Source organism: Anomalospiza imberbis, chromosome 1 (assembly GCF_031753505.1).
Source record: "Anomalospiza imberbis isolate Cuckoo-Finch-1a 21T00152 chromosome 1, ASM3175350v1, whole genome shotgun sequence".
NCBI lineage: Eukaryota > Metazoa > Chordata > Aves > Passeriformes > Viduidae > Anomalospiza > Anomalospiza imberbis.
The window spans coordinates 35,295,219-35,307,295 of record NC_089681.1 but is presented as its reverse complement, the minus strand read 5'-3'; the positions used below and the strand labels follow the sequence as shown (position 1 = coordinate 35,307,295).

Here is a 12,077-nt window from a genome sequence, read left to right as displayed (position 1 = left end):
GCTCTCAGGAACCAGAGAGGAGTTTATGCCTCACCACAGTGATAGCAGGAAGGGACTTGTTCAACAGCCTCTGCATCCCCTGGTACACTCAGTTCCTCTGGCAGTCCAGTAAAATCATTAACTTGTAAAATTCAAGATGTCACTTGACCTATTAAACCAGTCTAAAGCATGAGAACTGTCCACACCAGACACTGCTCATCTGAACTGGGGTGTCCAGCACCAGAAATGAGGTGAGCTTTAGCAGTGATGTAAAATTCTTGCGAAAGAAATGTCATCTGTGCAACAAAATCACAAAGCTGCCATCAAATAACTTATCTTACACTGTACCTTAATTTGTATCTTTTTCCTTGAAATTACACACTATGTCACTGCCCACAAAAAAACACCTCAAGTGCTCAAACTAAGGCCACCCTTGGAGGCTGGGCAGGGCTCTTGGACATAACCTGAGGCCGGTTTGAGTCTGTGCACAGAACAGTGCTGGGAGCAGATCTGTGAATTGGAGCAGTTAGAGGCTGCCGGGCCCACTACCCCGTCAGGGTTCTGGGCTCCAGGGGCTCTTAGTGGCTGTGGGGACCTAGCATGTGTGGGCTCTTGGCTCTCACATGAAAGGCTGAAGCTGCAGGAATTTTAAAGTTCAGTGTGGATTTGTAGAAGGCACTTCCAGCCAGCATGGAAAAAGCATTTGTTCTTATTTCAGCTCAAGTCCAATAACAGACACTTCCACATGCATGAAGAGGTGGGATTAGAAACTGTGTTTCTAAATCCAGTCTGGTAGGAAAAGACAGAGACCCCTTTCCAAGAAGGGTGGCTTAGAATTAAACTACTCCTATTTTAAACTTTGACAAGCTCTTCTGGGTCCTGTCAGAGCAAAGGATAGCGAGTTTGCACAATGTTAAAAAATACAGGCTCTTTATAAATGCTGTGTTGAAATACTCCATATACCTATTTGTAAAATTATTAATCTTAATTTTCATTAAAATTGCATATTGACATATGCTGGTAACAAGTAGCAAAACTTAGAATGCAGTTGATGCTCTTTAAACCAAGTTCATTTTTTACAAATGTATCACAGAAGGCATCATCAGACTGATTTTAGTTGTCATTTTGAAAATAAACGCAGGTTTGGCATATGTTTCATTCAAATAGGTCCAAGAGGAATCAGTACTTTTCCACATTTAACCCAGTTAAGTGTTGCTCTGTAGTAAGTTTCTCTCAGTTTCTCTGTGCTAAGTTACACACAGTTGTTAACCTCTGTGTTCTCCCAGCTTTAAGCACCCTTTCAAAGGCAACCTGTCAAAAATGGCGCTTCTCTCCTGGAAATTACAACCAGAGCTCCTTGCCCCATCTTTCCTTCTCTCTTGGAGTCAACATCAAGAACTTGCACTGGCAGCAAAGGAAGGAAGTTCACGCAGGCTCATAAGAATGGTTTCATTAGAAATTTATTTCTTTAAACATGGCCACTTTGAGATTAATGATACTACTTCAGGGAACATGAAAGAATAATAAACAGTTTTAGAAGGGAAACAATCAGGTAAGTCAGGATTTGCTTTTCAAACAGTAAAAGGCCAAGCTCCAAGAGGCAATAAATTTTGGCATATGAGGACTAGTATTTTCAAATCCAAAAGTTGGCTTAGTTTTACAGTGGAAGCTGACTGCAACCTTAGCTACCTTTCCACAACGCTGGACTCAATCATAACTTAAATGTACAGGAGCATAATGTGAAAAGATTTTGTTTTATTAATTAAAAGTTAACAGCAACAGGCACATATTAAAATGAATACGGCAAAGCCTTTACAAATGGCTTTACGCTGAAGCTCTCTTCCAAAAATGGCTGTTGCAACAAACTGTAAACAGAATAAACAGTCTTTTACAATAATAACAGGGAAATACAAATGAACTAAAAGAAAGCACCAGTTTCTCAAACTAGATTACAGTTGTGCTTACTGTACTTAAAACAATGTAAAACAAATTACAAAAATGGAATGTTTTAAGTTTAAAATTAGTCCTTTAATTTTGTCCTAAAAAACATTTTCTCCTTTTCCCATCAAAAACCCATCAGTGGGTAATGTTTCAGTAGAGGGAGGAATACGTAAACAATGCACTTTTTTTTTTTTTTTTTTCAAATCAAAAACAAATTTGGTCACTTAGCTTTGTGCATAGTTTAAGGCATCTGTAGCAATTTGTTACAGTTTCCTCCCCAGTGTGGCTGTTCATGAAATTGTCACATTCTAAAAGAATAAATTAAAAAAAAAAAAAAAAAAGAAAAGAAAAAAAGAAAAATGTTGCCTTTCAAACCCTTCCCCGAGCCCTTCCGCCCTCCCCCGTCCCAAACGTACTCACACACCCACACATACACACACGCTGCAGCGAAAGGGGCATTTGTACCCTTGTTCTGAAGGACACGCTTCCCATCCCACTTTATTTCAGATTGGCAAATACCCTGAGCTGATTATGGTGTTTAGACATTCCACCTTTTTCTTGCATGTGCAGTTCAAGTGTACAATAGTGAGAACAACATGCGATGTTCCCACTGCAGAATCGCAATGCAGTTCGGACGCTTTCCCCCCCACCCCTTCCCTTCCCAGATTCAGAAGTGTTTTTTCGCCATTAAAAAATTGCATTCCCATATAGCACTGGAGTAAAGCTTGGCTGTGCTCTATGATGAATGCTCAGTTCCCAGTGCACAAACAAAATTATGGCAAATGGGAGGCTTTACTGGCATCCAAAGAAACAAGAGCTGCAGTCTCAAATTTGATCTTTTTCTTTTAAAAAAGCAAAAAACCCAAGTTAGTGGTTCCTTCACAGCCATGCGCAAAGGTAAAGTCTAGAACCGACAGTTTCAGAGTACATTTGTAAACATCAAGTCTTGCCAGAGGCAGCAGAGGATGGGCACTTCACATTTCCGTATTAAAACAGGGACTGAGTGGAAGGTATGCTTTGAACACATTTATGCAAGTCTTGCTAAATTCCAAGGGAGTGGAATCCATGTCAAGTCTTAGATTTGAAGACCGTATTCCAAATATCATGAGAAAACCCAAGCCATGGGGCACGATGTAGCTTTCGTCCCGTTGCTCCAAGGCTCAGTCACTGCTGTGCTTTGCATATTCGAGGTTCCGAACGACAACCAACTGAGGCGGGTGCATATTGCTTTATGTTCAGATCTGGCGGCTTAAAAAAATTCTGGGTCAAATGGTCTGTGTCAAAGGAAAACTTGGAAATAAATAATGCTGGCATCATTTTACCATTCTACCAAAACCTTGGGCTGGCATGTGTCTCCTTTAATCCAACCGTGCAGATACCGAGGGAAGAGGCAGTTTTGTCATGGAGATTGAGGTCAAGACAATCTAGGTTCCTGAGGTAAAATGTCTGAGTCCATTTCCTCAAAAGTGGCGTCAACATCGTCACCGCTGCCCGACTGTTCCCTCTGCACTCCCTTCCAGCTTGCCTTGTTCAGTCCCAGGTGGCCAAGCATTGTCTGTGACAGCCTCGTGTTGGAAAACCGGGCCCATTCCCCAAACAGTGGTTCCACTAAGTAAGTCATAAAACCTTCAAAAACAAGCAAACAGAGGCAGATGAAATAAAAAAACAATACAGAGAAAAATTAAAAAATTCAAACCAAATATTTTAAATAGCACTTAGTAGCAAATAATAAATGTGGCAAACTACTATTCTCCAATGTGCTTTTAAATATTCAGATATTTCGGGCATCTCTACCAAAAAATCTCTCAAAATGTAAAAGATTTTACTAATCAGTCAGAAGAACAGCATTACACTGCATTACAAATTAACCTTTCTTTCACAGCAACGACCAAATGAAAACATACTGGACAATATGGAGGGGGAGAGAAATCTAAACATCAGCAACTAAGTCACACAATTTAGAAAAACTAAAGTTCTAAAAGATTTTATAATTACTTACCCTATGGTGAGTCTGAATTATACTACACAGGGGAAAAATACATTGTTTTCACAATACTAGGGTGACTAAAAATACTTTAAATACAAATTTTAGAAATTATTTAAACAACACATTGATGTGCTTCATGTGTATGCACATGTTCATTTATTTGTAACGTCGGTTATACGTGATTTCCTAGCATTCTAAATACACAGTGCAGCTGATTGAACACATCAGCTTGTGTCAATCTAAAGCATTAATTCATACTGTGCTAGTTGTTGAATTTTTTTCCTTTACTATTTTTATAACTGAGTACCACTTCATCTCCACAATCAACTTTTATTAAAATAACTATAAAAAGACATTTTACTATTTAAATCCAAGTCAGGTTACCAAAAACTATTAATATAATGGCTATCTACCATTCTCCATCACATCTCTGCCCAAACACCGTCCTTAAAGGCCATATTTAAAGGGAATGCTGACATTGCAAACAGGTAAACTCAGCATGCCCAGTTGTGACAAGCTCACTGCAAAGGCACCCAAGACCACATGGCAAGGAGAAGGGACCCTCCTCTTCCCAAAACACCCTTCAGAAGAGGAAGGTTCTGGGCAGCAGTGTGGAGAAGTCAGCTGCCTCCCACACAGTACCTGCTCTGTGAGGAAAGAGAGGGGCCCCAGGACTGTCAGGGCAGCACTGTTCATAAACAATTCAAGAGATGTTATACAGCAAATAAAAATAACATTGCTCTTTATAACAAAGTGCTGCCACACAGAATATGTTCAGCCTCTAGGAAGTGTATCCAAAAGGTGCTTTTTTTCAAATTGCATGCTGAAAGAAGTCTGCTAAAATGAACTGAATTGCAGTTACCAATCTGGATGTTGGCAATAGTTTCTGTCTGTCGGTCACAAAGTGGACTCACACCCAAGTGATATTTCTTTTCAATATCACCTAAAGAAACAAAATTATAATGTAACCATTAAATCATCAAGTCCCAACCAAGTCAAACACTAACAGAAGTGAGCTGTGAGTGTTGGTCAACAAGGATACTACCCTTGCAGCTGGTGGAATGCATTTACTTCCTTCCCATCTCCCGAAAAACCAAGCAGATCAGTCAGACTAACAATACTTACAACTACTGTATTTAAATATTAAATACTCGATATTTTTCATCAAACAGTAATTTCAGAAACCCCAGAGAACCACGAGTTTCCTGAAGGATTACCATCCTCTTTCTTGCAAAACCTCCTACACTGTCACAGAAATGACAAATTAATCCCCCCTCAGCAATGTGGAAAAGGATAGCTTAGCTTTCAGAAATTCCTCAATAAAGGCAATTTGTGTTTCTGCTTCACCTTTATCTAAGATTAAGTCTCACATGATTAGCACCAAATAAAGCAGTCTGTTCCCCATTTACCATATTCACATGCAAATTAGCAGATCAAGTCCACCAAACTAGCCTTAATTTTATTATAAAACAATTTAGTAACAATGGAGCAAATTCACTCCATTTGCCAATTAAAGGCTTTATTAACTGCTTATATAAGTAGTCTAAACTGCACAGTAACTAAAAATCTCCCTGGATCCTACCTGCTTACCAACAGGCCTCACAGCTGAAGCTTAAATATTGAAGACACATGATTAACATATTCTATAATTTGCTGAAACCACTAGGGCAATTTCAAAATGGCCATAATTATTAATCTGAAGCCCCTTTCAGCTGAAGGATGTATTGCATCGGACATTCTAGGTTCAGATTCTAAGCAGATTTTCCACTGAGTTTTAGTAACTGACCTTTTTTGCAGGAAACACAACCCTTGAAAGTAAAAAAATCCTCTACTGTACTAATCTCTGTTAGTGCTAAATATAAATGGACTACGACTCATGGACACTCTCTCCACACAAAATACATTATATACTAACAGATACTTCTGCTCTTACTTGCCTTGATGGAAGAACTCCTCTGTTACTTTTTCACTCCACTGCTTGCTCAGCTCCCATGTCCGACAGGGGTTACAAATATCTGCACACTTCAAAGCCATCTAACAAGTTAACGCACAGTGTTAGATCATCTTTTCTTCAACAGAAGTGCCTGTAATTACTTAACTCCTGATAGCAGATTAATTTATGTTTTGTGAATAACAAACCTACCTACCATTTGTGCTCCAAAGTTATGTTCTGTAATATTTAAAAAACACTCAGGGAACTGTGAGATCTCATGATTATCCCTGAGTAATATGGAAATTCAGTCAACTCAAAGTATTTCAGGACCACTATATTTAGTATACTCACTGGTACAGGAACCAAAAATAACTTCAGAAAAAGAAGCATCAAAGCAAACAAGCAGTATTTGCCATTTCTGGCTCTCATCCTTGTATTTTTAGCAATAGCTTGCACAAGACAGAATTTCTCATCTGTTTGTCCACTTTCTCTTATAGCCCACAATATGAACCTAGTAAGAAAATTCCTACAAACCTAAGATTCTCAAGGCTTTTGTTTTTGAAGTTTGCTAAAGCTCACTAGCACAACTGCAAACTGATTCACAACAGCAGTGCTTTCCTTTCCCAAAAATGGAAGTCGTTAGAAGAGCTAAACCTTGTCTTGGAAACACCTCGCTTCAGCAGCTCCAAGTTATCCGACTTACCAACACACCCCATCACCTGGGAGAAGTGCTGGCTGTGGGAACTGAAGTGGAGGGAACAACCTCTTTGTAATGAAACAGAAAGACTAAAAGACAGTTCTGCTCCATTTTGAAAGGAGGAGAGGGCCTGGCAGAAGCAGTATTTAGTATTTTAAAGGAAATTAGTTTTTCCACTAAAATGCTGTTTTCAAAAATATGAGCAGCAAGATCACCTGTAAGATGAAGTGACGATGGTTTGCGTTCTCCAAACATAGATCTCCTCTATCCAAATGGGATCGGAACATGGACAGGTACTCGTTTTGTTGACTGATGTCTGTGGCAAGAATGAGATCCCCTATCTGGCTCTCCATCAGCTGCCTGAAATACGTGACACCAAACATCCAAAAGTATATCAATTAAGAACAACAGTCATCACTAGACCTACATGGCATTTTATCATATTTATTATTATAGAAATACAAGCGTTATAATAAGCATTTTCACTGAATTTTTTTTCCTTTCTTTTCCTGAAAAATTCCTGCAACATTCACAGAAATATCAGAATATTTCATTGGCCACTTTCAGGAAGACTAAAACAGTTTTTAGCTTTCTTCCCTCCCCCTCTTTCTTTTTTTTTTTTTCCTTAAAAATGCACGAACTGATTGTCTCAAGATTATTTCTTGTCAAGAGTAGGTGAAGATGGTCTATTTTAAACTACAGTTGTGGTGGCAGAACAAGAAAAGACTGCCAAGTTTAGTCTGAACAGGTGCTTGACTACATGAATACACTCCTTCAATGTGCTTGCAATACATGTTATTTTCTGAGTATCACGTTGCACCATGAATTGCTCTACTCTACCAGCACATTATCCAGGAATTCTTAAAATAGATTTCTATATTTTGGACTCAAAACTGCTGTGCAATAACTTATATTGTTTTGCAGGGCTGTCTTAGCTGACAGATTGCTTCTCTCTGAAACTAATCTATACTATGTGGTATAAACATACCTGTTTTCTAATGACATATGTGCAAATAAACCAGATTCTCTCAGCAACCCCACTGCCGATCTCCAGTGATGGTTTTCTAATACTGAGGTATTCTGTGAATTAAAAGGGAGTAACACATATCAGTCAATGCCCTTTTCTTAAACTGATGAGCTATGTACAATTTGGCTGTGTTTTGGGGTTGGCGTTTTATTTTCTTCTCTTCTTTTTTGTTTTTCCCAGAGGTTAAAACTCACAAATCCTGAATATTTAGTTAATTTGCACAATTTTTTATCCCAATGACATGGAAACAATGTCTGCATTCAATCCTACCACTAGCTAAACACATCACAATTTATAGTCCTTTTCTATACTCCTCTCCAAACCTGGTTTTAACAAAATAAGTAATTTTATCCTTACCTTATATAAAGTTGCTAAATAATGATTTGTTTTAATTAGGAAAGGTTGGTTAACGCCTGGGTGATCCAAATCGTGTGTGGCAGCTGCTATTAAACTAAGCAGGACATCCCATGGAGTTAAAGACTTGGAAAGCTGAAAGGCAAACCCAACAAATGTTAGTAATGCAATGTGGCCTTCGGAAAAGTGCATGACTGTTGCATTTTTGATTTTTAGTAATTAACAGCCAATAGAAATTTGGAGAAAATCTTGAAGATGTAAAACTAACATTCCACTGACTTTTCACAGTATTTCCCCCCCAAAAGCTTCGAAATTTCAAAAATGGTTTAAGCATTATTCTTTCTGAATGTCAAGGTTCACTCTTAAAAATTGCCAGCACACAAAATCCTTTGTGTCTGGTAATGAAGCACGATTCCTAACCAGACCCCATAAAAGCAACAAATTCTTAAAATTAGCTCTCCCTCTCATTTACCAAGTCCATTTGTGTCTATTCTGCTTTAAATCCATACTATATTTTAAAAAGCATGAAAACCTTTCTTCCTAAGAGAAAGAAACTAATGCTCTGGAAGACTTAGAACTATTTCGAATGTATTTCTACTCTTATGCAAAACTGTATTTCAAGGTCTACCAGGAACAGACCCAAAGGAGGAAAACCCACCACAAATAAATACTTCCAACGTAGCATGTCAATTAACTCAGCATGCGTCTACACGGACTTACTGTCACTGTTCATAGGTGTTCCTTCTTGTGGTTGAGAGGTTTGAAAGTTTAAACTCAGTAACAAAGTCTAGTTTGCACTAAAACAGAGAGGACAGTTCTGCCCATATAAAGGTGAACTGCAGCAAACACCCTGCAAGGACAGAAGTTTATGTTCCCTGTTGCATTTGCCATTTTTCACACCTCACATGTTTATTATGTACTTTAGTGCAATAGAGCTGTAGTTCAGTACACTGAACTATAGCTGTACATGTTACTAAAAATACCAAGCCTATTCTTGTATCTGAAGCTTTACAAAACTTCCATCACGAGTATTAAATAAAAAAAGCTCGCTTCCAAACTGAATGCCATAAAAAAGCTCATCATGTACCACCTCTGATCAGGCTCACTGCACCAATTGGTCTGAGAGCAGCACTGAGAAACTGAGTGGGAGGAGTGGGCAAAGAGTCTCTGAAAAAGGTTTTATGGAGCCAAAATTTACTTGTTTTTACCTCAGAAGCAGAAAAAAGGAGCTATGCTATTGAAGGGAATATCAGGTTAGTGATAATCTGCATCAAGGTAGATAACTTCTCATCTAGCTACAGCTTTCAATTTCATACAGAAGGACAGGACTTTGCCCTGAAATTGTCCAAGACATCACTTGAAGCTGCCTGACAGCAGTCTAAGTAGTAAGAAACAAATACTAAATTAGTTTAGCTCCTTAAAGTTTGTCACTTTACCCTTTCTTAAAAAGAAAGCTGAAGAGAACTCCTGATGTATTGCTATGAACTGCCTCTCATAGAAGCAAACTGTTCAGTAACAGCAAAGATGAGCAAAGCAAGGCTAATGGTAATTTATGGAAGAAAAAAACCACCCCATATGACAAGTACACAGGTTTATTGTTGCCAGCTCTGACTCAGGCTACAAGTCTATATAAATGTCTTGGGGCACAGCATTATATTAAACAGCTGCAACTTTAATTCCCTGCTCTAGTTCAACAGGAAGTCATACAAAAGACAATGTCAGCTCAGAGTGGGGGAAAAAGAAAAGCACACTAAGTGTGAATCCACATCCTCCACAGGGAAGGCAAGGGAGAGTTCAAAAGTGTTTCTTGTTAGGTTCTTAGGTTTCTTTACTTTTGATAAAACCTTTATGTGCCTATACACATACATATATGCATGTAGCTTTATATATAGATCAATGACCTTACTGCTCTCTACAACTGGTAAGAGCCAGGTGGGGCTTGGCTTCTTCTCCCAGGTAACCAGCGACAGAATAGAGGACACAGTCTAAACTTGTGCCAGGGGAGGTTTAGGATGGACATTAGGAACTATTTCTTCACTGAAAGGGTGATTAGACATAGGTAAGGGCTGTCTACAGTGGTGGAGTCACTGTCCCTGGAGGAGATTAAGCAAAGGTGTTTAAGTGCATGTGGGACTCAGTGCCATGGTCTAGTAGACAAGGTGGTGTTTGGTCACAGGTTGGACACCATCTCAGAAGTCTTCTCCAACCTAAATGATTCTGTGATATGTGCACACAATTCATTCCTATGCATATACACACGAACACATATTTCTGTGTGTATGAGTGATGTAAAAATGAGAATGCTGCCTTACCTTGGGCTCTTTTAAGTAACAGTGCATGGCCTGAGTCACATCAGCAGCATGAACTGCGTTATGATAAGGATTCTGACTGTGATAATCTTCTTGAACCATAACTGCAGGAAAATAACATATATCCATATTTACATAAAATTGCAAAATTTTCAAGGACCATTTTATAAGCCCCTATTAGGCACAGAAATATGCAATATCACAAGTTACACACACATAAAAGCATCAGTCAATAAATCCTCAGCTGAACCACAATGCAGCTGTAAGATTTTTATGCAAAGAAACAGTATTTGTTAAAGGAAATCAACTACATGTAAAGTCACCTCAGAGCAAAATTAAACAACTTGAAATTAATATATAATCTGAGATACTCTGACTTTCAGAACTTCCCAGGGAAGGCTGTCTTTGACAAATTGTCTGAATGGTGAGGCAACACTGAATATAAAATGAAAATTATACTATTTACCAAACCATTAGGATGACTTCATATCTGGCCTGAAAACAAACAGGATTTTAGAGGAATTAAGCACTGCTTTCCCGTCATATGAAGTGTTTTTCTTTCCCATTCAGGAAAGTGGTCATGGAAAACCACTTCTATATGTATTCTAGGCATTTTCTCATACTTGGTACTCAGGCAAACGTAAGCCCATATGCTATTTAGGAAAGAATCTCATTTAGATGCTGGTCTGACTAACTACACCTAGATTCAATATTCCCTATTTAACTTCTTCCTTGCTTTCCTCCATCTTCCTGACTGGCAGAATTCTTTGAAGGGCATTAACATTAGCTCAAATACAGGGAATGAAAAACCTATAATGTTAAGAAAGGATGGAAGGGAAGAAGCACAGCAATCAAACTGTATTCTAATGTCTTGCCTACTACTTCTAAAGTCTTTAGATTTGCTTGGAAGAACTAATGTGTAGATCTTCCAAGCAAACCTCAAAAGAATGTTTTCCTGTCTGACTGCAGTCTGTCAGTCCCACCAAATAAACATGCCCACAAGCTTCTTTTCAACTCAATTTATAAGGCCAAAGGATCCATATGAATGTAGCGTAAATGTAATACAGCATTACTGATGTGGTATTTGTGAAAGCTGAGGTTCAAGAAAAGTCAAAATACTGTCACCACTATGTCATCTCAATAGTACTCAATGGATAGGTGACAGCTCATATGAAAAATAATGAAAATCAACATAAATATCTTTGGGCTTTATTAACCTGCAGTAGAACTCTCTCCCACCTATTCCTCACATCAAGTGCATGAATGCATATATCCCTGGCTTTCTTTTTAATTTTTTTATGGCTTCATAGGCTGATCCAGCTACCTGAACTTTACAATTTTCCTAATTTACATATTTTATTAAAGCAGACCTAGGTCAACACTTTGATCACAGTTTGCTAGAATCAGAATAGCACAACAACCCTGTTTTCAGGAATGTAGTACTTTGCATTTTCTCTCCCCTGGTTCAGGTCTGGAATAAGAACATGTAAAGACACAGTAAGAAGATGCAGATCTCCAAGTAGATGATAGAAATCACTGAAAGACTCTGTGTGTGTATGTATACATATGCACAAAAAAAAAAGTTAAGATCCCATAGGGGACTAAAATCAAGATTTCTCTACTTTAAAAGATTCCAGTGGATTCTCATATAATGTGAATTTTGTGTGGCACTGGACCATTTGAGCTGTCCTAGTCTTCTGGAATTTGGTCTTCAGATTGCTATGGATTAGAGAGTATAAGAGGCAGCAAAAGAAAAGAATGAGTTGTGTTCATGTTAAGAAGCTGTATTTGGAAGAGAAGTTCTTTGATTTTTTAATGGACTAAGACAGAGCTTTTTACTGATATTAAGT

The 12,077-nt window shown here is 38.3% G+C and overlaps 1 protein-coding gene across 3 annotated transcripts in view; it reads right to left on the bottom strand.

Moving 5' to 3' along the window:
• Positions 1–1,423: 1,423 nt before the first annotated feature.
• The window catches only part of PDE7A (phosphodiesterase 7A), a 76,416-nt gene continuing 65,762 nt past the window's right edge, over positions 1,424–12,077 (bottom strand). For 2 of the 3 annotated variants that reach the window (XM_068187693.1, XM_068187704.1), the window contains exons 7-13: positions 10,231–10,331; positions 7,922–8,053; positions 7,526–7,617; positions 6,753–6,897; positions 5,845–5,941; positions 4,770–4,850; positions 1,424–3,546 (exon numbers count right to left, since the gene is read on the bottom strand). In XM_068187693.1, coding sequence (XP_068043794.1) covers positions 3,335–3,546; positions 4,770–4,850; positions 5,845–5,941; positions 6,753–6,897; positions 7,526–7,617; positions 7,922–8,053; positions 10,231–10,331 — 860 coding nt within the window. In that variant the 3' untranslated portion in view covers positions 1,424–3,334. Of the gene's footprint in view, positions 3,547–4,769; positions 4,851–5,832; positions 5,942–6,752; positions 6,898–7,525; positions 7,618–7,921; positions 8,054–10,230; positions 10,332–12,077 lie in introns of those variants that run through there. The other variant, XM_068187683.1, reaches the window with a different exon arrangement.